The sequence below is a fragment of the Sus scrofa genome, chromosome 11 (assembly GCF_000003025.6).
Source record: "Sus scrofa isolate TJ Tabasco breed Duroc chromosome 11, Sscrofa11.1, whole genome shotgun sequence".
NCBI lineage: Eukaryota > Metazoa > Chordata > Mammalia > Artiodactyla > Suidae > Sus > Sus scrofa.
In genome coordinates this window covers 78,970,380-78,996,482 of record NC_010453.5, presented here as the reverse complement: position 1 = coordinate 78,996,482, position 26,103 = coordinate 78,970,380, and the positions used below count along the sequence as shown (strand labels likewise).

Here is a 26,103-nt window from a genome sequence, read left to right as displayed (position 1 = left end):
AGGAGCTATACCCTTGGAGCTGGTTAGGGGATGCATCTTAATTTTTATGTATCTGACTGAAAGTTAAATGTTACAATTATTAAAGGGACTAATGTGGGTAAAAGACAACAAATAATCTGTAATTCCTAGGCCAATGGCTTCCTTCTCTTATCCGTTTGTTTTAGAGGTTAATGTGTAGGTTACCTTGTGTTTCAATAGTACAGATGGTTCTCTCATCAACATGGACTTGTGGGGGCAAGAGAACCAAAGCCTTAGGAGGAGCCCAGGAGTGAACAGAAGCGGGCTGGTGCACTGCTGTAAAATAAACCTGTTACTGGGCAAGGTGTCTGTGATCAGCAAGGACACTGGATAATTCTGTGATAAACGGATGACATATTTAATTTGTTTTCCAGGTGAAGCCAAAAATCTTCCCACGTACCCAGGGCCAAACAAGATGCGAGACTGTTACTGCACCGTGAACCTGGACCAAGAGGAGGTTTTCAGGACCAAAATCGTGGAGAAGTCACTCTGGTAATGCCTGCTGCTGCTTTTCTTGGTGCTGGCTGGCCTGCCACCTGGAGACTGTCCCCCAGGCTGTCCATCCCCCGCTCCTGAGTGAGGCGCAGTGGATGGGGCAACAGCAGCTGGGCTCTGGTCCCTGAGCACCCAGCACAGAGCAGGAAGGGACAGAGCACTGCGTACTCTGGTCCACCGAGACATGCGGGAGGGACAAGTGTGTAGGCGCCAAAGTGTCCAAGTCAGGGATTCCGAGAGGGTAAATATTTGGGGAGACCTTTACCGTCTTTCTCTTTCTAAAGAGGCGCCCAGGAGGGGCTGGAGGAACTGTACCTGGAGCTCAGAGACCCAGAGAGCACATGGGGACAGACTTTGAGAGAGAGAGGGGTTGGGTGAGAGGGGCAGCATCTCATAGGTCTTAAGATTGAGAAATGCTTCAGCATTCTTGGCTTCAGCTTGGGTGAGAGTCACTGAGAGCCTGGTAAGGTACAGATGTCCCCAGGATGTGTAGGGCGGGGCACCCTCTGCGGTTCCCACCAGCCCTGGACCGCACCCTGGGGGAGGAAGTGGTGGCACCCTACGGTCACAGCAGTTACCCCGGTGTGGGCGGGGACTAGTGGGTGGAGTCTGGGAGCGGGGGCCCCAGGCGTGTGAGTGGCTCTGGAGCGTGTGCAGACAGCGCCCAGCCCTTGGGCCCAGTGTTGTGGGTTGTGTGGGTCCATCCAAAGAGCTATTTTGAGCTTGAGAACATTTTTAGCAGATGAATTACATCCTTGAATATTCCCGCCTCTGAGTGGGAGCCAACAACACGTTCTGGTGACTGAAGAATTTAACACTGAGAAACGGTTCAGCTCTTCTGCCCCCAAATGTGGGGACATGTCCCTTCTTTGTCGGCACCGTTGCCACTGGCGCTGGCGGGGCAGCCACGACCGAGTTGTCGGTGGTCTTAGTTCACACCCAGGTTCTCCGAGGTCATCTGTTGAAGGAAAACGAGAAGACTGAGGAGTTTGTCAGGGGCCAGTTGTGGCTTTGAGGTTGGTGGTGACAAGGCCATTGTCACCTGCAAGGGTTACGTCCGTTGGCTGACTGTGAGAAAAGTCCTTTGTGTGTTTAAACGGTTCATGTTAGAGGATTGGAAGCCGGTCTCTGCCTCCCTGCTGGGTGGGAGCTCCGGGGTTCCGAACCTCTGTTTCAGCTGAGGCCGAGAAATGGGGACCATCTGAAAATATTTCTGACAAGTTTAGAAATGGAAACCTTGATTTCTGGTTGTGGCGGCACAAGAGCCTGCGTTTCTGGAGCAGGGAAGGGGAGCGGAGAGCCAGCGAAAATGGTGCTGGGGTAGCACCGCCTCTCCCGGGAAATCAGCCGCCTGCGATGCCGCCAGAATGGGGGCGGCCCTCGGAGCCGCGTCTCGAGGCACCAGTTCACTCCAGCGTGTACACTGACGTGATACCCCAGCCCATCAGGGCTTCCAGCTCCTTCTCAGACTGTCCATGCTCTCCTACAGACACATTCAGTAAGCTTCGTTTTTAAAAGGTTAGTTTATGCCTTAGCTCAATTAATATTTATTGAGCGCTCATCTCATACGCCAGATAAGGAGAGGCGTGCTAGAGGCAGAAAGTTAAAACTAACAGCAAAGAAAGAGACAAACCTACACAAAATAATTCCAAGAGTTTAGAAAACATGGGACAGTAAACAGATGAGACTAATTACACTTAAAAGCTTTTGCATATCAGAGTTCCCATCGTGGTGCAGTAGTTAACAAATCTGACTAGGAACCATGAGGTTGCAGGTTCGATCCCTGGCCTTGCTCAGCGGGCTAAGGATCCAGCGTTGCCGTGAGCTGTGGTGTAGGCCAGTGGCTACAGCTCCGATTAGACCCCTAGCCTGGGAACCCCCATATGCCGTGGGAGCGGCCATAGAAAAGGCAAAAAGACAGAAAAAAAAAAAGCTTTTGCATAGCAAAGGAAAGCCTCAACAAAATGAAAAGACAACCTATGGATTTGGAGAAAGTATTTGCAAACAATGCAACTGACAAGGGATTAATTTCCAAAATATATGGACAACTCATACAGCTTAATATAAAAGAAAAACCCAATTAAAAAATGGTCAGAAAACCTACATAGATGTTTCTCCAAGGACGACAGATAGATGGCCAACAGACACATGAAAAGATGCTCAATATTAATAATTATTAGAGAAATGCAAATCGAAACTACAATGAGGTATCACCTCACTCTAGTCAGAATGGCCATCATCAAAAAGTCTACAAATAATAAATGCTGGCGAGGATGTGAAGAAAAGGGAGCCCTCCTACAATGGTGGGAATGTAAATTGGTACAATCACTGTGGAGAATAGTATAGAGGTACCTTTAAAAACTAAATATAGAACTACCATGTGATCCAGCAATCGCACTCATGGAGATATATCTGGAAAAGGTGAAAACTCTAACTGGAAATGTTACATGCACCCCAGTAGTGCCTAGTGTTCATAGCAGTGCTATTCACAACAGCCAAGACATGGAATCAACCTAGATGTCCATCAATAGAGGAATGGATAATGAAGATGAGATAGGTACACACACACAATGAAATTTTATTACACACATAAAAAAGAACAAAATAATGCCATTTGCAGCAACAGAGATGCAGCTAGAGATTATCATACTAAGTAAATCAAACACAGATATATCACTTTTATCTGTAATCTAAGAAAGTGATACAAATGAACTTATTTACAAAAGAGAAGCAGACTCACAGACCTTGAAAACAAACCTATGGTTACCAAAAGGGAAACGTGGGGCAGGAGGGATAAATAAAGAGTTTTGGATTAACATACTCACACAATTATATATAGGGAACTCTACTCAGTATTCTCTGATAACCTATATGGGAAAAGAATCTGAAAAAGAATACTTATATGTACATATTTTAATCATTTGTGTGTATAAGTGAATCTCTTTGCTATATATCTAAAACTAACACAGCATTGTAAGCTAACTATACTTCAGTTAAAAATGGTTTAAAAATATGGGCGTGTGTGGCCATTTAGTATTGAGGCAAAAACCTTATTCACACTGATCAGAGGCAAGCTGTCAGCCCCAGACCTCGACTCTACCATGTAAGGGCAAAAGCAAACAACTGCTCCATAAAAGAGGTTAGCAAGGAAAATTGTACCTCCACTTCGTGCTAAATACTTGAAACCAAAATCTGGCTCTTGTGAGTGTGTAGCCTGAATCCATAGGACATCTGTGTCCAAACTCACAGTTCATGCAGTAGGTTCATGCAGTTCTGGATTAGTACTTTGTAATGCCTGCTGAAGCAACTGTGGCCAGTCAAAAGCAAATCCAATCCTGTCCTTTGATCTGGGCCTCAGGACTCTGTGGTACAATATTCCAGGGAACTTGAGCTCAGAGGAGAAAATGCACAAAGAGCACGGAAAAGAAGCATCATGTGCGTTTACCAAGAGAAACAGCAGAGAGCAGAATCAGACCTGGAGAGTTTGCAGAATGTCCACGAACAAAGTTGAGTGGATTTAAAATAATAAGATTGACAAGGAAAGCCTGACCTAATTTGTAAAAGAGCCAAGTAGAATGTCCAGAAATGAAGACCGCAAGGATTTAGAGGAAACCTCTAAATGAATTAAATAGCTGATTAGACATGGCTGAAGGGAAATTTGGTGGATTAGAAAGGAAATTTGGAATACACCCCAGAGACACCAAGAAATAGAAAACGTGAGAGAGAGAGTTAGAGACGCAGAGGGTAGAAGGATGTCCACAGGCCAGGGGCCACATGAAGGCCACAGGATTAAAGTAGTAATGCAGCTTGTGGCCTTGACGGGCATGTCTGGGGGCACAAGACCCAGACTCACATGGCAGCTGCGAGGGCAGAAGAGGGGGACACACCTGGAAAACAAGGCAGGCATTGCCCGCTAGATGGACCACCATGTGGGCAGTGTTCAGGCTCAGAGTGGCTTCTCCCCTCCTGTGTCATGGCCTGACTCCAGGCTCTGCATCACCGAGAGGCTTGGTCATTCTTCTGGCAAAGTCGCTGTAGGAGACAAAGGGCCTAGGCCTGATCTCTGCACTGAAGGACCTGCCGGGGCCTGACCCCATCCGAGGGGCATAGTCCAGGGGGCCCTCCCGCAGCAATGAGGGTCGGCACTGCCCAGCGTGGTCTGTCTTCGGTCAGTGTGAAGTGCAGGTGGGGTGTGAAGAAGGACGGAGGACACATCCCTACTGCCCTTCTCCAGGGGAAGGTGGTCAGGGCGTTGGGCTCTGACCCCCATGCCCTGTGTCTCCCTCATGCTCCACCCGACTGACCCTGCATTGCTGTGGCTGTGGTGTCGGCCAGCCCATCCCGCCTCCCCATCTCAGCCCCTCCCGTTAGTTGGCCCTATGGTGCTTATGTGTCTGTCAAGCAATGAGGCGGGTTACAAATTGCGCCCATGACTTCTTTCATCTGAATTTTTTCTTTTCTTTCTTTCTTTTTTTTTTTTTTTTTGTCTTTTTAGGGCTGCACCTGCAGCATGTGGAGGTTCGCAGGCTAAGGGGTCGAATCAGAGCTATAGCCGCTGGCCTACACCACAGCCAGAGCAATGCGGGATCAGAGCCACATCTGCGACCTATAGCACAGCTCACAGCAATGCCAGATCCTTAACCCACTGAGCGAGGCCAGGGCTCGAACCCATGTCCTCATGGATGCTAGTCGGGTTCTCTAACCGCTGAGCCATGATGGGAACTCCTTGAATTTTTTTAATTTAAAATTTAGATGTTAGTAAAATAACTGCTTTCCAGAGCAGAATGAAGCAGCAGCCAGCCCATCGTCATGTTCACCGATTTGGGTGTAATTACAGACTCTCCAATCCTTTCATTCTCGCCAAGAACGTTCCCAAATGAAAGGCTGTTCCCAGCGGATGGGTGGGAGCTTCCGCTGTGGAGTCAGAAGGAGCATGTGGGTCAACGACTTGAGAGGGTCCTTCTGTTCACAGAGAGATGCAGATTGTTCAGAAAATAGGGCTGTTGTGTGGAAATGACTAAGCCCAGAAAGGCCCCTGCAGTCTTCAGGAGGGAGAAGCTGTTTGGGGTTAGAATCTGAAAGGGACCAGAGGAAGTCTGTGGTTTGGGAAGAAAGACTTCATTTTCTCAGATGTTTTTAATGAGAACCAAGCTGTTGACTAGAAAACACCAACTTTGAAATTACGAGACTGTACAAATGGGATCCTCTCTCCCAACACTCTTTTCTAACTTCCCAAGTCAAAGCCAAGAAAAGTCTCTTTGATATAAACGCAGGCCTCAGGCTCAGAAGTTCCACCATCTCGATTAGGTGAGCCCCCCATCCCGGGGAGCCCCAGGCAGGGAGGACGCTCCCCCGTTGGTCCTGGGGAGGGGCCCACGGGCTGTAGGTCACCCATGCTGGCTCAGGCTCAGGCACAGACGTCTGGCCAGGGTCTTGGTGCTTCTGGGGCAGCATCTGAAGCTCCTGGAGCACGTTTCTCAACCCAGAGGGCACTGCCAAGCTGCCTGCGGGCCGGGGCCCCAGGTCCCCTCGTGTCTGGTGATCCGGCCTCATCCTGCGGGCCGCATTGGCCCAGGTGGGGTCCAGGTGGGATGCTGCTTCCCCAGCGTTTGTGAAAACTGATCTGAGTTCAGAGCCTGCTCCTGGGGTTGGGGGGGCTGACTCCACCCTCTGGTCCCTGATCAAGTCAGGGTTTCTTCATCCTGTCCCCGAAAGAAGACAGTCAGGCTGGACCTAGAACTCAGGGTGAGAGGAGGCTCCCTGTGGAGCTCAGGAAAAAGCTTTTGTAATTCAGACTCACAGATGCTGAGGGTCTGAGTTGCTCAGGCATTTTAAAGTTTTCAAATCACCATTTAAAGGAAGTGAGAGAAGGACTTAGAAGAAACCAAAAACGCTTTTCCTGCCTCTGAGAACCCACAGGAGTCTCGGATCTGCCGGATCTGCTGTTGCCTGGCCTTCCCAGCGCTGGGTGTGGCCTGCGGATCACGGGACCCTGAGCACCCACAGCTGCGGGATTCTTCCCCCCCTCCCCCCCCCGCCCCGCTCTTGTCCCGTGAACACAGAGCTTTTAACGCAGGTTTTAGGTAGTGGCTCACGAGCCTTCGGAACCCCTTGGAAACTGGCCCTGCCTGCTTGGCTCCCAGCCCTCCTGGGCCGCTGCATGGGCCCGGTCCCTGTTCTGGGCCCTAACTGCTGGGCGGCAGTTACTCGGGGGCATATCCGTGACTCTTGGCCCTTGAGCACAGCGTGGTTCCCACGAGCGACACCGCCCCCCCCCCCCCGCCCAGCGCCCGCCCCGGATGGGGCAGCTCCTGCCCTCCCCGCCCTGCTGGATTGGGAAACAGACACCGCACACCATGGGGAAGGCCAGGCCCTTTTCTCAGGAGCGAACCTCGTGTCTGGCTGGAGTGGGGGGGGGTGCAGATGCTGGGAAGTGACTCTTCCGTCCCAGGGGCCCTGCCGGGACATCTGGGCTCAGGCAGGGAGGGGCGGGCAGCTTCCCTTGTCAGGGGCTTTTCTCTTTTCCCAACGAGGGTTTGCCGGATGCTGTGAAACCGTGCTGGAGCGTCTCCCTGGAATCACCCGTGGGAGCTTGTCGCTGCGGCCGGCCTCAGAGGTGACGTGCTGCGTGTACTGGTTTTCTCCTGCCAGACAGTGGTATTGAAGGCAGGCAGTGTTCTGGCCATGCTTCCCCTTTATGGAAAAGCTGGCACAATCCTGTGTCTGTTGCCAACCTGTGCGCAGAGAGACCCGGGGCTCAGGCTGTGTGGCCCCTTGGAGTCTCCAGAGGGAGAGCCTGTTTTACCCTGCTCCCCAAGGCCCACCGTTTCCTTTTCTCTTAGAAACACGCTTCCAGCTCTTCTCCTATGAAGACACTGCACGGGCCGCCTCTGCTGGGGTCTGGCCACTTGCTGGCACATGGGGGCACGCCCGTGCCACCACCCTGCTGATGTTGGCCTCTGTTCAGGGTCCCCTCAGCTCCTGATGGAAGCGGTGGGCTGACCTGCCTGTCCATGGCAGGAGCTCGCATCAGGGATCTGTCTTTTAATTTGCAACACAAATTTAAAAGGTCTCCGTGGATTAGTGCCCTGAACTTGAGAAGACTATGAAAAGATGGACACTTAATAGAATATGGACCAAAGACATTTCAACACAAAGGAAACAAAAAGTGCTTAGAAACATCTGGCAGATATTCAGCCTCACTGATAATTTAAACTTTTTGAATGAAGGCAGTGGTTTTTTGGTCACCAGGTTAGCAGAGTTTGTAAATGTTGATGAGACTCCATGGCAGTTTGGCCCCCACCTCCTGGAGGGTCTGGGGCCCCGGATCCCAGAGGTACCACAGGGATTTGCCCCGAGGGAGCAGCGGGACGGCCGTGCGGGGCTCTGAAATCAGGGAGGAATTTCTGTCCAGATTTGGGAGGGCCGAGATTGCAGTTGTGGCCACTCAGACGTGGGTGCTTTTGAACTCTGCGTGCCTGTGAAGTGGCCACAGCCTGATGTTAAAGGAAAAAGCAGGCTGTGTATCCAGGTAAATAATGTAACCCTATTTTTACTGTGTTTGTTTTGTTCTGTACCATGTATCTTTAGAGGGAAAAAAACTCAAATAGGATATAGAATGCTAATTCTGTTTGTCACTTTTAAAATTTTGGCTTTTGAAAAATAGCTTTATTTAGATATAATCACGTACCTTGTAGTTGACTCATGTGATGTGTACATTCCGTGGGTTTTAGTATGTTCAGAGTTGTGTGCCATCCCCACAGTCAACTTCAGAGCACCTCTGCTCCCTAAAAGGAAGCCCGTTCCCTGTGTGGTCCCAGCTCCTGCACCTGCTGCCTCGCGCCCTGTCTCTCCAGATGAGCCTGTTCTGGGCACCCTATGTAAATGGAACCACACCCCGTGTGGCCTCTTGTCGGCCTCTGTCACTGAGCAGCACGATTTCAAGGTCCACCCGGTGTTGTAGCGAGGGACAGAGCGGCCGTCCTTGCTGGGGCTGACGGCACCAGTGTGTCAGGGGTCCTGTCTGTGTGTCCCTCACCTGTTGATGGACATTTGAGTTGCTTCGCCTGGAAACTTTCAGGTACAGTTTTGCATGGACGTGTGTTTTCATCGCTCTGAGGCATACACCCGGGCCTGGGTTGTTGGGCCGCAGCGGTTACTCTGGGTGTGCCGTTTAGGAAGGTGAGGGCCCCATTTTACATTCGCTCAAGTAGTGGATGTGGATTCAGATTTCTCCACATCCTCACCAACGTGTTATTTCTGTCTTTTTCATTCTAGCTTCTTAGTGGGTCTAATATTGATGTTACAATTAAAACCCTCAATAGGTTTTCATTCTTAAAAAGAAAAAGCAGGAGTTCCCATTGTGGCTCAGTGGTTAACAAATCTGACTAGGAACCATGAGGTTGCGGGTTCGACCCCTGGCCTTGCTCGGTGGGTTAAGGATCTGGCGTTGCTGTGGCTGTGGTGTAGGCCAGCAGCTGTAGCTCCGATTAGACCCCTAGCCTGGGAACCTCTATATGCTGTGGATGCGGCCCTAAGAAAAGGAAAGAAAAAGAAAAAGCAGCTTCTTGTTTTTAGTTAAAATGAAGGGGATCATTCCTTTTCATGGAAGTGTCCTTTTTTATAGCAAAAAAATTCAGGTCTTGAAGGAGCAAAAACACAGGGAGGTTCTAAAAATGTATGTGTAAGTCTAATTATGAACCAGCTTTCTGTGCAGAGCCATGCCTTCGTTGCGAAGTTTGGGGGCCGATGAGTCCAGTCCCCTGGGAGATGGTGCCTGCAGGTGAGGGGTCGTGCCCTCGCTGGCCTGGGAGCCGCTGTCTCCTGTGGGGGTGCTGTGCAGGTGCCGGACTGCTCTGTCCTGGTGCTCCCGTTCCTCTTGGGGCTGAGATTCATGCCCCCCATTGTAACAGGCTGATGTCACAGCCCTGTGTCAGGCAGGTGGCAGGTGTGGATTTGAAGGTGTCAGTCCTGTGACTGTCTCTCAAGAGGATTCTTTGGGCAGTGTGTTTTCTAAAAACCTCTGCAGGTAATTCTGATTTGCAGCCAAGAGTGCAAACAGTCCCTCTGGGATGGGGCCGGGCGAGGGGTGGGTGCTGGAGTCAGGACTCATCTGTGGCGGCCCATCTCGGTCCTGCCAACACCTGCCACTGGAAGAACGACATGTGCCCGAGGGCCTGCAAGGTCTGTCCCCTGGGACATGACCTGGTGGGGTGGCTTCCTCCTCTCCATGCCTGGGCCTCAGGGTGGCACAGCGCCGCTCCTGCTCTGGACCCGGGCTGCCCAATAAACCACACAGAACCTCTTAGGTGTTTCTGACAGCAGCGCCCTGAGCTGCAGCTCTGATGCGGCCCCAGGTCCCACTCCCTCCCTGTCTGTCATCCAACCTCACCTCCCTCCCACTGGGCCCTCCAGGGCCACGGGCTCCTGTCGGGCCCACACACCCTCCCAACCCTGCCTGGTCTTTGGGGGTGGACTGGGCCGTGCTGAGCTGGTCCCAAACTGGATGGTGCGTGTGCTTGGGAAGAGGGGGACTGACTCCTCAAGCACTTGTGTTTGAGAGGGAGTCACTTTCTGGAGGTTTCATCATTTTCTCACGGGACCATGTGTGGACACCTCTGATGGGGGCCGTATGACTGCAACTCAGGCCACCAGAAATGCAGTCGTGTGGATCTGTGACCTTTGTTAATTCTGCCATGTGCCAGTGTCTTATGTGCCACTAAGAGTGGCACTGCTGAGTCATGAAGCAGCCCTTCACCCGGCTGGATCTAACGCAGCCCTGTCTCTGCAGCCCCTTCTATGGAGAAGACTTCTACTGCGAGATTCCGCGGAGTTTCCGTCACCTGTCCTTCTACGTCTTTGACAGAGACGTCTTCCGGAGGGACTCCATCATAGGTAGGCTCCCCGGCTGCATTCCTCATTTCCTCATGGTGGTGGCGTATGTGCATTTAAATACTGAACGTCTACACTAGGCAACGTACATTTACTTGTGTATTTTCATTTCTCTGCCTCTTCCGAACGGGTGTTGTTCTGACGGAATCGGGCGTCTGTCTCTCTCAGGCACCCGTCTGAGCCAGCGAGTCACGCTAGCGTTTCCACCTGCTCTTGCTGGCCGTCCTGGGCCCTACCCCATCAGCATGACACCCCACAGCCTCATGTGGGGACACTGGGACATGTCTGCAAAGGCTTCAGAGCCGTCCTTCAAGGCGAGAGTGGGGTCCCCGCATCTGCCACAGTGACTCCTGTGGGCCCCTTCGACCATCATACTAGCCTTGCCTGTCTTTGGCCCTGGCACTTGACCATGGGGGGCTGTGATGGTGTTGGGGTGCTCTTGGAGGTGTTGGGGGTCTCAGAGGTGTTGGGGTGCTCTTGGAGGTGTTGGGGTTCCTCTGATGACTCTGATCATTAGAAGGAAATGCAGATGCTGATGCCTCCACATGGCAGGCCCTGTGTTTTCATGGGCATGAAAGCACTGAAGCTTTTACTCACCCCAGAAACTAGGTATCACCTCTACTTGCTGTATGAAGCAGAAATTGAGGCTCAGAGAGGGTAAGACACTTAGATGAAGGTGCACAGCAAACATTTGTCACCTTGGTGGAGATGTGAGAAGAGTTGGCAGAGCTGTGGGAGGAGAGAGGAGTGTCCACACTGGCTTCGGTCATCTCGGAGGCCACTTCCCTCCCTAAAGACCTTCTCGTGGCCCCTCTGCCCCTCACCCAGAACTCGCTCCTGTCCTGACCCCCTCTGCCTTCCCCTCCCCATCACCCAGGCTCCTTTGGTCACGTGTGGCTTATCCTGAGTCGGCTCCCAAGAGCCATGGTGCCTCTCGCATGGTCTGTGGAGGCTGGTGAGTGGGTTTTCACGTGTTCTCACTTTCACCTGCGGGAGCGTTTCTTTCGTATCTGCTGGGCAAACATCCTGTGACCTGGGGCCAAGGTCTGTTCAAGGAGGAAAGGAGGGGAGCACATCGTGGGTTGGAGGATGATGTGCTACCTGACGGAGGACGGGGTGCACCAGTCAGGGTGGTTGGCGCAGGTTAAACCAGGATGAAGAGGGATTTGGCTAATTCTTGGGGGCCCATGGGAGCTTTTTTGAGTGATAGTCCTAAGGAAAAAGAAGTTTTAAAATATCTTTGGACATTTTAAGTAGAGCGCCTTGTCAGGTTGGTTCTGGGGTTATATCTCTCAATCAAATAAGATGTTTGTTAATGGTTCTGTTTAAGGCACCTGCTATTTTTGAAAACAACCTGCAAAACCATGGTTTAGCAGTTCCTGGTGGCTTCAAAATTGGGATGTGTCGGCGTGCAACCAGATTTAAATGTTTTCACTGTCGTTCTCACAGCCATAAAAATAAGAGGGTGTCTGGATCTCTAGAGATAATTTAAAGTTATGACTAGTAATTATGTTGTTACTAGGATGAGAAACCAAGTTCCAGGGTATAAATTTGTGTCACAGAAATAAGCACAGTGTCACCAGCTTCTCACGGCGCGTGTGATCTGTTGGCATCTCACGGGTTCTCCTGGCGCAGATGCACGTGGGCCCCGCTGCAGCGGGGGCAGGCGGGGGAGGTCCCAGGGGCCCATGGAGACGCACGCGTGGAGTGTGGCTGAGGCTGTGCTGGGTCAGGGCCACCTCTCCAGATGGAGTGGGCTGCTGGGGCTCGGGGAGCAGGACACCGGGGCACCCCTCTGTCCCACTTCTGGCTTTCTTGGGGGTCTGGCTCGCCCCACCATCCCCACTTTGTCCCTCCAGCCTGGGGGCTGGCAGGGGCTTCTGCAGTTTCTCCGTTAAAGGGGGCTGGGTGAAATGAGACCTTGTGTCTTTTGTTTCTAAGACAGGTTTATTGCGGTATCGTTTACATATGGTGTCCGTTGCGGGAAGTGCCCTCGATGGGTATGGAGTTGTGCCCAGTTTTAGTGATTTGAACAAAAAGCTGTCATAGGCATTCTTGTCTTGGTCTTTGTGTTGGCAACTTTCTTACAGAGGAGGCCTGAGAGAGGGATTGCTGGCGGGTGCCGCGAGTTTTAAAGGACAGCAGAATTCGCCATCCCCAACTAGGCCCCTTTGGCATGAAGATTTGTTTGAGCTGAAGGCAGTTGAGAGGAAACAGACACAAGAAAATCTCTCTGCCACAGAAGCAGGTTAACCTGAGACAGCCCAGGAGCCCAGACACGCGTCAGCTCGGAGGCAACCCTGGGGAGCCCAGGAGCGAAGCTCACTGCAGTCTTTGGGGCATCACGTCCCGAGTGCAGCACCTGCCTCGACCCTCAGGGCTCGTCGGCCTTGCGTTGTCACCGCTCTGAAAATCGGTGCCATTGCTTCAGGTCAAGATGCTGCTGTCCTGGCCGCCTCGTCTGTCTGAGAGAGGCGTGGTCACAAACTCTGCTTGCCTCTCGTTCTGGATGCAGGGAGCCCAAACGCGTAGGTGGAGAACGTTTCTCCTCCACACTGCCAGCCTGTTTCCCTGAGTGCCCTGTTCTGAATTCCCTCCAACACTTTTTCGCCAGCTCTTATTGTTAATTTATTTTTGCCACTCTGATGTGTGTGTGGTGTCTTATTGCAGGTTCTGTGGTGAATAATGCGTTTTCATGGTGAAGAGTGATGTTGGGCATCTTTCATAAGTTTGCTCCCCATCTGTAGCTCTTTGGCAAATTGTCCAAATCCTCTGCCCTTTTGATTAGGTTGTCTTGTGGTTTTTGAGTTTTTTAAGTTTTTAAAACATGTATTTTGGGTGTAGTTCCGTTATCAGGTATGTATTTGTAAGTATTGTCGTCTAGTTTGTGGCTGTCTTTTCATTTTCTTACCACCGTCTTTTGAAGAGCCCAAGTTTTAAATTTTGATAAAGTCCAAGTTATCAAATTTTTTTTTTAGGATTTCTATTTTTGGAGTCATATCTAAGAAATCTTTGCCTACCCTATGTTGTGAAATTTTTCTTCTGTCTTTTCTAGAGAACTTTTGGTTTTAGCTCTTGGGTTTAGACCTATTTCAAGTGAATTTTACATATGACAGGTAAAAAGAGTCAGGGTTCGTTTTTCTCCTTACAAATGTCTAGTTGAATTACCTTAGCTCCTTTTGAAAATCAGCCGACTTTACATGTGTGCGTCTCTTTCTGGCTTCTCTGTTCTGTTCGCTGACCTGTGTTTCTTTCCCGTACCACCCTGTCTCAATTCTTGCATCTTCATGGCAGGTCTTAAATCAGTTCCATGAGCTCACCAACTTTGTTCTTTTCCAAGCTCGTTTTGCTGTTCTAGGTCCTTTGAACTGTCATTTACATTTTCAATCAGCTTCTCAATTTCCAAAACGACTATAACTATATTGATCTGTGGTTTAATGTGAGAACTAACACCTTCACAAAATCAAGCCTTCAACCTGACGTGTCTCTCCACGTACTTGGGTCTTTAATTTCTCTCCTCCTGTCAGTGTTTTGTGATGCATTTTCATAATACACATCCTGCAACACAATATATGTGTGTGTTTATATTTATATATTTTTAAAAAAATTATCCCTGCATTTTATATTTTTGATGGCGTAGACAAAGATTTCTAAGGTTTGTACACCAGTGGCTCAAAAAAGCATCATTTTGTGAATGTGCTCTTGTTATCTTCAATTTCAGTTTTCATTGTCATTACTTACATGTACAAATACAATTGATTTTTACGTATTGACTTTGTAGTCTGTGGTCTCGCTAAACACACCTGTCCTGCTAGCTTTTCTTGTAGATCCTTCTGTAGATTCTGTGAGTAAAGACTTACGTTTTTTCCTTTCCAGTCTACGGCCCTTGTCCTTCCACTTGCCTCCACACCTGCTAGGACTCCAGGTTAAACAGGAGTGATGGGACCTGTTCTCTGTTACCTGTCTCAGGGAGGCACATGGCTCTCTCTCCTTCGGTCCAACCGTAGTTGCAATCCTGCAGGTCTCACCCTGGCTGCCTACCTTTCCTGCCTCCTCTGACGCTACCATACCTGGTCCCCATGGCACATGCCCCCACCAAGCCACCTGACATGCTTCTGTCTTCTGACAGACCCTGACAGCTGCAGTCACCATCAGAGGAAGGGATGCACAGGGTTTTTAGTGGTGGACAGCAAGCAGCGCCCCCTCTGTCCACGTGGAACCTGAGGCCCAGAGGGATGTAGTAACCTGATGTCACCAGGATCGAGTGGGCAACTGTGCGGTGTGACACATCAGACGCATTCAAGGGGACCTTGTGGTTAAGACCAGGTGCTCTCCAGGACAGCCTGTAGAAACATTACCATCATGTTTGCAGTGTGCACACTCGTGTGTTCTTGAGTGTGGTCCATCTCCAGAAGGTCAGATTGGAAGCTGGTGACAGAGTGACCCTGAAGTGGGAACCTATAGTAGGGAAGAGAGAAGCTTACTCTTGGCTGTATTTTATACCCTTGGAATGTTTTGAATTCTGTTCTATGTTCCTGTATTACCTACTTAAAATTATTTTAAGTACTTCCAAAAATAAAAAGTAGTAATGATGAGTAAGGCCTAGGAGTCATCTGAGCATAAAGTACATGACTCCTCCCTATTCCAATAAAAGCTCATAAAAACATTGGAGTTCCTTAAAATTTCAGGCTACGAATGTAATCCTTCTATCCAGCTGAGCTAATCACAGAGTCTGAAGATTTCTCGATCCCTTTTCAGTGAAATATGTTGCCCAATTCAGTTCTGAGAAGTTTCTATTTCTTGTGGCTTTATTCCCGCAAGGCTCAAAATCCTGTTCCCATCTGGGGAAAGAATGCGGTTGTGCAGGAGCCACGCGCACAGGAGGGGCTCGTCCCTGGGGCTGCCCAGTGACGGCGCGCTGGGCGTGGTCGGAGGTGGGGGGACCCTGTCAGGGCCTCGGGCTGATGCCCCCAAGACCAGAAGTTGGGGGGAGTCGCGGGGGGCCGGGGGGCGTCCTGTCCTCGTAACTCGATGCTGGTTGGAGGAAATTCCACGTGGCTTGCACTCCGGTTCTCTGAGTTTCTGTGGCGCACCCGCTTTCCGGGGCCTGTGCCCCCGTGTTTTTCTGCCCTCTGCTGCCCCCTTGCTTGCGCTCCACCCGCTGCCTGAGGGCCATGGCCTAAATGCCCCAGAAGGCCTGTGGCCAGGCAGGATTTGGCCCCAGATGGTTCTGCGTGGCCAGAGCCGAGCCAACGAGGTTGGGCGGGCAATGCTTTGACCTGTGAGTGCCCTGAGTGCTGTGGACGGAAGGCTGGCCTTGAACCGCCAGCGGGCCTCTGCCAAGGCGGTGTGACAGGCTGGGGGTGAGCGTGGGGGCCGAGGTGGATGTGCTGGGACGCTGGGTGGCAGCAGGCGGGGAGGTGGAGGGTGAAGGCAGGCGACAGTGGCTGAACGGAGCCGCCTTCGGTCCCAGCACCGGGGACAGCATCGCCTGCAGTCTGGAGTCCAAGGTGTGAAGGAGGGAGTCTGGTTCCCGGTCGCCTGGGTGCTCTGGGCAGTGCAGGGGCTGCGGAGTTAGACAGAAGGCAGATTAACAAAAGAGAAGCACACTTTGAACCCTGCAGCCCAGTTGGCAGAGAGAAGCCTCAGCGACTAGTAACTCAGGACTGGTGACAGGTGGGCCCACAGGGCCTTAGCAGGGGGATGGCACGTTCTCAGAAAGGACAGGACAAGGAGAGGGCTTTCTGTCCCTGAGGCAGCGACAGTAGGAGAGTAACGGCGAGGGGGTCTTGGGCTTCCTCACGGCCCAGCCCACCTGGCCTCTCTGGAGGCAGCCCTGGGGGCACATCTATCCTTCTCTCACCTGTCACTTCTCACTTGCCTGCAGCGCAGACGCCCACCGCGTGTGGGGGGAGCATATACTGAGCTCTCTTAGGCCCAGAGAGCAAGCGTCCTTTTCCTTAAATCTCTCGCTGATGAACGGATGGAGCTGGGCTGGGCCGCAGCGAGGCTTGGGAGCAGAAGTGTGGGCCCTGCAGAGCGAGCAAGCGTCCTTTTCCTTAAATCTCTCGCTGATGAACGGATGGAGCTGGGCTGGGCCACTGCAGAGGCTTGGGAGCAGAAGTGAGGCTTTGGGAGCAAAAGTCTGGGCCCTGCAGACCCCTGGGGACAGCTAAGAGAAAGTGGCTTTGCAAGAGGACCTCAGAGGACTGGGCGTTTGGGGAAGAAGCAGCCATGGGAGAGAGGCAGGGAGGCAGAGCCGCAGCGGGGAGGCGAGCAGCCTGGAACCATGGGGGGATGGGGGGCATCTGTGGCCTGCCCCCCAGGACGGCGCAGGACAGGATGGGGGTGAGGGGCTGGCGGGAGATCATGCACCCGCTGGGAGAGGGTCGGGCCTCCTGTGGGGCTGCCGGAGCCTCCCGTCCAGCTGGCGCTGCACAGGCTTGCACGGAAACTGAAATAGATGTCTTCTCTTGAGAAGAGAACTCTGACGTGGGCCAGCAGGGCTGGTTGGCCAGCTCGGGGCTCCGCAGAATGGAGACAGGGCCTGGCGAGGCGTCCCAAGCAGCAGATGACGCTGGGGCGAAACGGGCCTCAGGGACTCAAAGCTTCATCTTGGGCAGTTGGACCAAGGGCCTCGATGAGGCTGTGTGTGTCCCGGGTGCAGAAAGAAAGCATTCAAACTTAGAAAATCTTACTTCCATGTTGTCCCTGTCACTCCTTTTCTGTATGTGATTTGTAATGTATGTAAGACGTTACGTGTCTGTGTGTGTGTATCACGTGCACATGCATGTAAACCCCGGGTGCTTACGTGGCCGGGCACAGGACAGTGTGGTCCCTGTGCTCGAGGCCACTGGGCTGTGGGGCCAGGAAGTCCAGTGCCCTCTGTCTTCCCAAGCCATGGGCCTGCGCTTGCTAACTGCCCAAGTCCCTGTTTGGAATAAATACGGTGAGTGAGTAACAGTGCATGATGGTTGTGTATGTGTGTTTAAATACTCTAAGTCTACACCAGCTAATGTACATTTACATGTGTATTTTCACTGAAATTCTGGTTCCCAAGTACCAAGCCTGTGTCAGGAATGCAGAACTGTCTAGAGAGGGTGTCCTCAAACTCTGGGACTCACAGAAGTTCTCTAGTGAAAACGAAGCTTGTCTTCTCATCTGGGGTGGGGGGTGGGCGGGAACCTGAATTTAGAAAACTCTCCAGCGTTTCTACGGCCTGTGCTCACTCCTTGAGAGACACTGATTCACAGACCCAGACAGGGCTAATCACCCATTCCAGCTGCACCCACAGGCTCGAGGGGAACACGTGTGCACACATACCACACACTGTGTAAGCTGCCTGCGCACGCACAAACACGCGCACACACATATCATGCAGGCTGCCCCCCCACACACCATGTAAGCTGCCCTCATGTGCACGCCCCCCACACACACGTGTAAGCTGCCTCCACGCACACATGCACACGTGCACACACTCCCTGCAAGCTGGGTGTGCGCACACATGAACCCAAAGCTGCAGCTCATACAAGCACACGTGTTTCCATGGAATCTGTGGCAAAGCCCTCCCAGCAGACTCACCTGTCCAGCTCTGCGGCACGGCCGTCAGGGTCTTGGGCACCTGCTCAGCCCCCTCCCCACCCCCCACGCTCCCCAGGGCCTGAGTGGCCTGGGCAATGAGGGAGGAGGCTGTGGACGCCTGGGAAGTGACCGGTCAGTTTACCTGATCATCTGTTCCGCGTTTTCCCGTCTGAAATGACCGGGGCGACGGTGGAGCAACTCTGCTCGCAGACTCGCTGGGTCGGAGGCTTGGCCCCTCGTGACCGTGTCTCCTCTGCGTTGACATTCTAGGCAAGGTGGCCATTCAGAAGGAGGACCTGCAGAAGTACCACAACAGGGACACGTGGTTCCAGCTGCAGCACGTGGACGCAGACTCCGAGGTGCAGGTGAGGCCTCAGCGGGGGAGAGAGCTGGTCGTGCCCAAAGAAACAGGCGCCGTGTTCTGGTCCTGACGGGGATCGGCAGCTGCCCTCCTGTGTGACCTCCCGAGCTTGTTAGCTTTGTTTGTCCCGTTGGTTTTTGTCAGACTTTGTCCTGCAGCTTGAAAAATGTACGATGAAGAATATAACACAGTTTGAGGTAATGGGCGAATGAGGGGGAAAAGACGAGGCTGTGGCCTCAGCAGCGCGGCTGGGGCAGAAGGCGGTGTCCAGAGTGACGGAGCACCATCCGAGCTCCCGACCGTGTGTTGGGGGAGTGACCCCTTGGCCAGGGGAAGGCACTCCCAGGACCAGGGTCTAGGAGAGGCCTTGGGAGGGCCGCCCGCATCTGCTCTTCCCTACTGACCCTGGCTTGTGTTTCCAGTCAGGCCTGTCCTGAGCCCGTGCCCACGTCCAGAATTTCAGGCCAGGCCAGGCCTGCTCCGAGTTCAGCCAGTTTGTGACCCTGGCCCTCTGTAAGGCGAGGTCTTGCAAACAGTAGGGTGGCGTCACAGACAGAATCCCGAATGGCCCCCTCCCGAAGCCTCCTGGCCTCCCGGCCCTGTGTCTGGAAGCCTGGCTGGGCTGCCTCCCGGGCCTGTGTCTGGAAGCCTGGCTGGGCCATGTATCCACTGGGCTTCTCGTGGACCCTCGGCCTTGGGCCGAGCTCAGAACCTGCCAACAGAGGCTCGGTTTCTGCTGCTGAGGCTGCTGGTGGCCACCGGGGTTGACCCCCAAACTTCGGCGAAGAGACAGCCAGAGGGTCTCATTGAGGCGCTGAGTGGCTGGCACACAGTGAGCGTAGCTTCACGCTGAGTTAACTCCATTGGGGCCACGCGTGCGGCTGTACTTACTCAGAACTGAGAGCAGACCCCCAAGTGCAAGAGCAGTGTCCTGACAGTGACGGCTGGTGACATCGGGGGAAATAGGGACCTGCAAAGCTCCCCTTTAGGCAGACGTTTCCGCTGCCTGTGCTGAGAGACGTGCTTTGTAACTGGGTCACACCAGCTGCCCCACCACTGTTGTCCTGCAGCGAGCTGCCCGTGGCCACAATGAACGGTATCTCCACATGTCTGCCTGCTGTTTAGTCCCCAGATGGAAGTTTGGTTTTGTTGGCAGGTGTAGCTTTTCCTTTTTCTTGCCTTTAAAAAAAAAAATTTAACTTTTGATTTTGAAATGGTTCCAGATTTACTGGAAGTCATGGAAATTCTGCTCAGGGAGTGATGTGTGCTCTTGGTTACCCTCGAAGACTAAAAATGGGGAGCAAGGTCATGTCCCCTCACTGGGCCCCCACGGTGACATCTGTTTTGGGGAAAGTGGGGAGCAAGGCTGTGTCCCTTTGCTGACCCCATGGTGACATCCCTTTTGGGGACTTCAGGTCACCGACCCCATTCAGGCCTCACCAGTCATGTGTGCACGTGCTGTGCCGTGTCTCACGCGTGTGGCTGTGTAGCCACCACTATCCAGATCTGGAGCCACTGGGTCATCACAGCCTTGTCAACACAGACGCGTGTTCACTGTGCAGCCTGTGCATTTCGGGTGGTTCATGGTCTGTCCCTGTGACGAGGGTACTGACCCCCGATTTACACACGGTGGTGCCGTCGCTGCTTCAGATGGAGGGTGACTGTGTGGTCGACAGCTGCTCAGTTTCCACACCGAGTTGTCAGGCTGCCACGCAGCAGCGGCCTTTAAAGGGGCAGGTGGGTGTTGTCCCTGCAGCCACGCGTCATTCCGAAAGGTCGTGTCTCGGTTACAGAAGGACAGTGGACGCGCATGGCTTCCCCAGCCATCGCTTAGCAGGCCAAGGAAGCATCGCAAAACCAGGGCCAAGGAGACCAGTGAGTCACTGAACCGGGGGAGGAGGAAGATGGAAGCCCCTCTGGAGCTGAGGTTTGGAAGGTCTGCTCATCACGTTGTTGAAAAGGACCAGATGCTCTCTTCCTTCCCGGGCCCAGGCTGGGCCCCTCCAGGACCACAGTCCCTGCTGGGCAGCGGTGGCCAAAATGCACGCTCACGTCCCCAAGGGCCCCTCCCTGAGCCTCCCAGCCCTCCGACTCCCCCGAGGTCGCTGCAGCCTCGAGCCTTGCTTTGTGCTGTTGCAACACAAGTTCCCAAAGGGGTGAAGACAGTCGAGCTGCCACAGCGAAGTGCAGCCCATTCACCCCCTAGCGGGATGGGAACTCCAGCCTCACAGCCGATGCCCTGGGTGTGTCCTCTGTGTCCACAGCCATCCACTTCCAAGGCCCTGGTCTTCCTAAGGCATGGGAGTTCCGGGAGGAGAGGAGATCTGTGGCCTCCCCGTGCCCTCCAGGGACCCTGTGCTTCTCTTGGCGGCCTTCAGGCTGTCTGCCCTCTCAATGGTCTCAGCTCCTGCTGGGGTGAGGGTGGGGTGTCTGTGTGTCTGTGAGCGCACGCACAGGGCCAGTGCTCAGTCTCCTCGGCCCCAGGTTTGCTCTGCGCTGACCTCTCGCAGAAGGAGCACAGGACAGCGAGGGCTCGTTCTACTGCCGCAAGCACGCCTCTGGCCACGTGCAGCCCCTCTGCAGGCCAGGCACCAACCCCTTCCTGTGAAAATGCACAGGAGCCACTGGTGCTGTCTTCTCTCTTAATTAATAAACTTCTTGTCGAGCAGTTCTATGCAGAAGAGTTGAATGGAAAGTACCAAGAACCCATGTGCTCCCACCCGCAAGGTTGGCCTCTCGAGGTGCATTTACTGCCATTGGCACCTTATTATTCCCTGACACCCGCGGCTTACGTGGGGGTGGCCCTGTGCAGTGGATCCTGCTGGTCTGACAGGTGGGCAGTGACCTGCCTCCACCATCAGACCCACAGGTGGTTTCATGAGCTCAGGAGTGATGGCTCTGCTTTCATTTCCGTTTTTAGCAATTTGCGTCTTCTCTTTCTTCCTAGGGTGACTACACATTTATCAATTTTATTGATCTTTTCAAAATAACAGATTTGGTTGGTTTGTTTTCTCTATTGATTTCCTATGTTCAGTTTCATTGATTTCTGCTCTACTTATTTTTATTTCTTTTCTTCTGCTTACTTTGAATTTAGTTTGCCCTTCTTCTTCTAGAGTCCTAAGGTGGAAGCTTAGATTATTGGGTTTTAGGCCTTCTTTTCCAATACATGCATTCACTGCTTTAAATTTCCCTCTAGGCATTCTTTTGCTGCATCCCACAAATTTGGATGTTTTATTTTCACTTATGAAAACAAATGAATTCAAAGTGTTTTTCTGTTTCTCCTGAGACTTCTTCTTTGGCTTATTATTTGAAAGTGTGTTGTTTAAGTTTGGTGTATTTGGGGACTTTCTAGCTCTTTCTGTCACTGATTTCTCGTTTAGTTTCCCCTGTGGTCTGAGAGGCACTGTGACATGATTTTTGTTTTCTTAGAATTGCTATTGTGTGTTTAGGGCCCAGGTTGGTCGGTTCCATGGATGTTCCGTGTGGGCTGGTGATACTGTTCAGTCCAGTTGCTTTTTTAAACTTCACTCTTTAGTTAAGACTGGGGAAGATGATAAAATCAGCATTTTCGGTGCTCTGTCCTAAGGTTTTATCTCATAGACCAACGTAAATGCGAGGGCTCTTGTCTAAGTCCTAATACGTCTTGCCTGGGCTGGTGGTTCACATGCAAGATGCAGCTCGACCCTCTGTGGGCACAGGTTCCAGGCCCTATGGGAGGTGGGCGACCCTGCCTCAGCCAGGGTGGGCCTATGACTCTCTCCCTGGAGGGGGTCCTGTTGGGGCCAAAGGAGCAGCTGTGTCTGTGGCCGAGGGGTGGAGCTCCCCCAAGGCCGAGTGATCGTGAGGAGGCTGAGCCGGGAAACCACTTCCTGCCTGCCCCGGGCACAGGGTGTGTCCCTCGGTCCCCTGAGTGTTGGTGTATGTGGCAAGGTTGTTTGTGCGGGAGGTGAGGCCGCCCACATGTGAGATGAGGAGCCCTGAGCCGAGCCGAAGGCCCCGGGCTGTTGTGGAGGCGCCCTCTCTGCCACCTGTGTTTGTCGTGTGTCCTGTACTGTCTTCCCAGGTGGCCCCAGTTTAACTCACGGGTCTGCCGCCACCTGCTGCCTCTGCAAGAAAACGCCGCCCCAGGAGAGGAAGCCCAGCTTCTAGTTTGGGCTCCGTTTCGAATGAAAGTTTAATTTACGGAGACATGTGCACCACGCCGCCTCCTCAGACTTTTGGGGAGCTCTACTTCCCTCTCCTTCTCTTTGTGTCCATGACAGTGACCTGGGCACCCCCCCCCCCGACACACACACACACACACAAACACACTGCTCTGCCGCTCCCTCCCTGGAGCGCCTGCGAGCATCACTTTCCTCCTGAAGAGCAGGGCTGCGGGTCTGGCCTCCAGTCCAGACTCAGCACAGACACAGAAGCACCAAGATGTTGGGGCAGAGCTGCCCACGCCCGCCCGAGGCCCAAAGTGGACATCAGACACCTTGGGTCACTGCTCCTCGAGCCCTTTTCCTTGTGCCATTTGCCTTCTTTCTTCTGAAGCAGCACCTGCCGTCAGCAGAGCGGGACCTTTAAGCCCCTGGCATCTAAGGGAGGTGGAGGGACACAGCGGCCGCCGCTCAAGGCCAGGCGATGGTAGACTGTGAGCCCCCCTGTGCGTGACCACCCTGACCCTCTGCTTGTGCCTTTCAGGGCAAAGTCCACCTGGAGCTGAGGCTGAGTGAGGTCATCACCGACTCGGGCGTCGTCTGCCACAAGCTGGCCGCGCGGTAAGACATGGGGTGTCCCTGCAGCCCGTCTGCCCGAGAGTGTGCGTCTGACCCCCAGGGAGCAGGGCGGCTTGTGTTTTGAAAGCAATGACTCAGAATTCCAGACTTGGAGGTTCCCCCAGATGACGTGGCCTCGCCAGTAACACAGATCTCACCCTGGGGGGATGTGTCTGCCTTTGCAGAGAGCCGAGGTCATTCAGTGCAGTGCTTAGGCAGAGGCACTGGGGACACCCCCGGCGTCACTCACGGGAAAACAGTGAGGGGGTGCCCCTGGCTGGGGCAGAGCTGGGTCTGACTTCAGGTCTCTGACCCCGAATCCAGAGCTCCTTCTACCCTGTAATGCTTGGTGAGTGTGCACATGTCTGTGTGCGTGTGTGCACTGTGAGCTTGCACTGTGTGCATGTGAGTTGTGCACATGTCAGCATGCACGTGAGCCTGTGTGTGCATGTGTATACACGTGTGTGCACGTGTCTGTGCCTGAGTATACATGTGTGTGCAGTGTAAATGTGTCTGTGTGTACATGTGTGTGTACGTGTCACTGCGCCTGGGTGTTCACGTGTGTGCCTGTGTGTGTGCACGTGTCTGTATGCAGTGTGCCTGTGTGTGCAGGTGTGTCTGTGTGTGTGTGAATGCAGGTGTGAAAGTGTGTGTGTGAGCGTCTCCGTACCTCATGGCGGGGCTCTCGACCCTCAGGGGGTCCGGAGGGAGCTGGACACCGAGGTTCCAGACACAGAGACCTCACGCGCGTGATCAGGGTCCACCAGGCGGCTGCCCCGCAGCGAGACCCGCGGGCAGTGGGCAGACAGTGACCCTGCCCCCCAGAGCCCACAGGTGTTTGGAGAGTCCGTGGTTCCTGCCCGGTGAGGGGCAGGAGGGGTCTGCCTGCTGGAGGTGGGGGCCCAAGAGACCCCAGCTTGCGCTCACAGGAGGCCTGGGGAGGAGGCGAGGAGGGTCCCCCATCCACTGTCTCAGGGGCCCCGGGTGCCCACAGCTCAGCCCACCCCACTCATCGCCCGCTGGCTGACTGCAGCGCCGGGTGAGTTCAGGCTGCAGGGAGGTCGCCATAGAACATGCAGGGCACGCGTGGGACACGTGAGGGGCGTGGCCTCCAAAGGGTGTGGTTTCCTCTTCTGCAACCAGGGCGATGAGCTCCGCGAGCTTGTCCTCTGCGCCTTTGCTGGGCCCTTTCTTTTAAGACAGCAGCTGTGCTCTCAGACCCTACAGCAGTGAGGGGACGGTCCGCTGTTTTCTTTCTTACAGGTTTATCCCTTGTTTAAAAAGAGACTTATGGCTGTTTAACATGACCCTTCTAGGCAAGAAAGCAGGCGTTGGTGGGGAGGCATGGACCAGGCTGGGCAGAGGGAAGAGCAGGGGTGAACACAGGAGCTGTGGGCCAGGGCCCCATCCTGAGAGCTGCCGTCCAGCCCCGCCTCTGTGTGATGGAGGCGGGTGTGCCCTGCTTGTTGGGGCAACAGTAGTCCTGCCTGGGTGACCATAGGGCAGCACTCTGAAATGGAGGCTGGGTTATCAGGGCAGAACCTTCCAGCAATGTCACAGCCACCTGCCCCACCATCCCCACTGTCCCCTCCAACCCCTCCCATCCCTGCCATCCCCACCTTCCCTACATCCCACCATCCCCTCCATCCCCACTGTCCCCTCCATCCTCTGCCAGCTCCAGGGCAGGATGTGTGGGACCCTCACCTGAGCATGAGTCAGGCATCCTGGCCAGACAGGTGCCTGCCTTTTCCCTCTGACCTGGGTCCCTTCTCTACATGGATAGGACCAGTCCTTGATAGCAGGCCGTGAGCACCCGTGCCTACCTGTTCATGGCCTGGAACGCTGAGTGGACCTTCCAAATGCCCCTCCCCCGACCAGTGGGCATCAGGGCTCCCACCTCATTGGGCTGGTGGGGATCCTGCTCCTCCTTGGACCCTCGGCTCAGGAAGAGCCAGTTTCTGACAGCGAATCCTGGCACCCTTGTCACTGGGGGCGGCTCCCTTCCACGTCCATCCATCCTCTGTGTCAGGCCAGTTTGTAACCTTAGCGGCACCTGGTTACTGGGGCGGGGGGGCTGGCATGTGCCGCATCAGGGGAGGAGGGAGGCGTGGGGGCGGAAGTCCCTGCAGCGTGCCACAAGACCAGGATTTGGGCGTCAGGTGGAGCGGAACCTGCACGCATTAGAGGGCACGCAGGCATCGTAGGTCCAGCAGTTAGATTCCAGGTCAGCCAACTGCTTTAGCCACTTAGTATGTTTCAGAGTGTCCTTCCTTCCCCTGTAACATCCCTGCGAGTTGCAGAAGCTCAGCTCGGACAAGTGCACTGTGTGCGGACGTACATTTTCCAGGGCTGGATGTGTCCCAGGCCGCCCGGGGGCTCCCGGCTGGTGCAGCTGCCCTCTGATCCCCAGAGCTGTGGGGCTGGTGAAGCGACACCCGCAGTTGGGGGGGCAGGGATGGGCCACACCGCCTGCCTTCCCGTTGGGCCCTTTGCACCCATCGTCCTCCGAGACACCTTTGCGTGTCTGCGGCCGGTGCCAGGCTTTGTTTTCAGTTAGGGTACCACCCCCCCACGTTGCTCTGCAAGGACGGAAAGTGACGTTGGATGGGCAGCTGCCGCACTTCTCTGAGACTCAGCAGCTCTACCGGCACCGTCCAAGCCACTGCCGAGAAAACCGCTATCTCATTCAGACCGTTGGCATCCCGAAGGGATGGAAATGCATTTGCCTGGCACCCAGCCTTTGTCCCAGCCTCGGGCTGCTGCCTCTGAGGCCCTCACCGCCCTGACGCCTGAGAGAGGGCTTGCCCTGCAGCCCCCCAGCACCCCCATTCACCTGGGGGTCACCGTGTACTCTCTGGTCACACCTAGTGTGCTCCTCCTGTGTGTTACCCCACGGGCTGCTGGGCCCCAGCCGCCCGGAGCTTCTTGGATGTGAACCCTGCACACCAGCTCCCATCTGGCTCTGGGCTCCTGGCCTGTCCCCGGAAAAGTGCCTGC

At 53.8% G+C, this 26,103-nt stretch overlaps 1 protein-coding gene across 3 annotated transcripts in view; it reads left to right on the top strand.

The window, feature by feature from the left end:
* Positions 1–26,103, top strand: part of RASA3 (RAS p21 protein activator 3) — a 76,975-nt gene that overhangs the window by 31,509 nt on the left and 19,363 nt on the right. For all 3 annotated transcript variants that reach the window (XM_003131110.5, XM_021065987.1, XM_021065990.1), the window contains exons 2-5: positions 393–510; positions 10,304–10,407; positions 18,256–18,350; positions 23,033–23,109. In XM_003131110.5, coding sequence (XP_003131158.2) covers positions 393–510; positions 10,304–10,407; positions 18,256–18,350; positions 23,033–23,109 — 394 coding nt within the window. The remainder of the gene's footprint in view (positions 1–392; positions 511–10,303; positions 10,408–18,255; positions 18,351–23,032; positions 23,110–26,103) is intronic.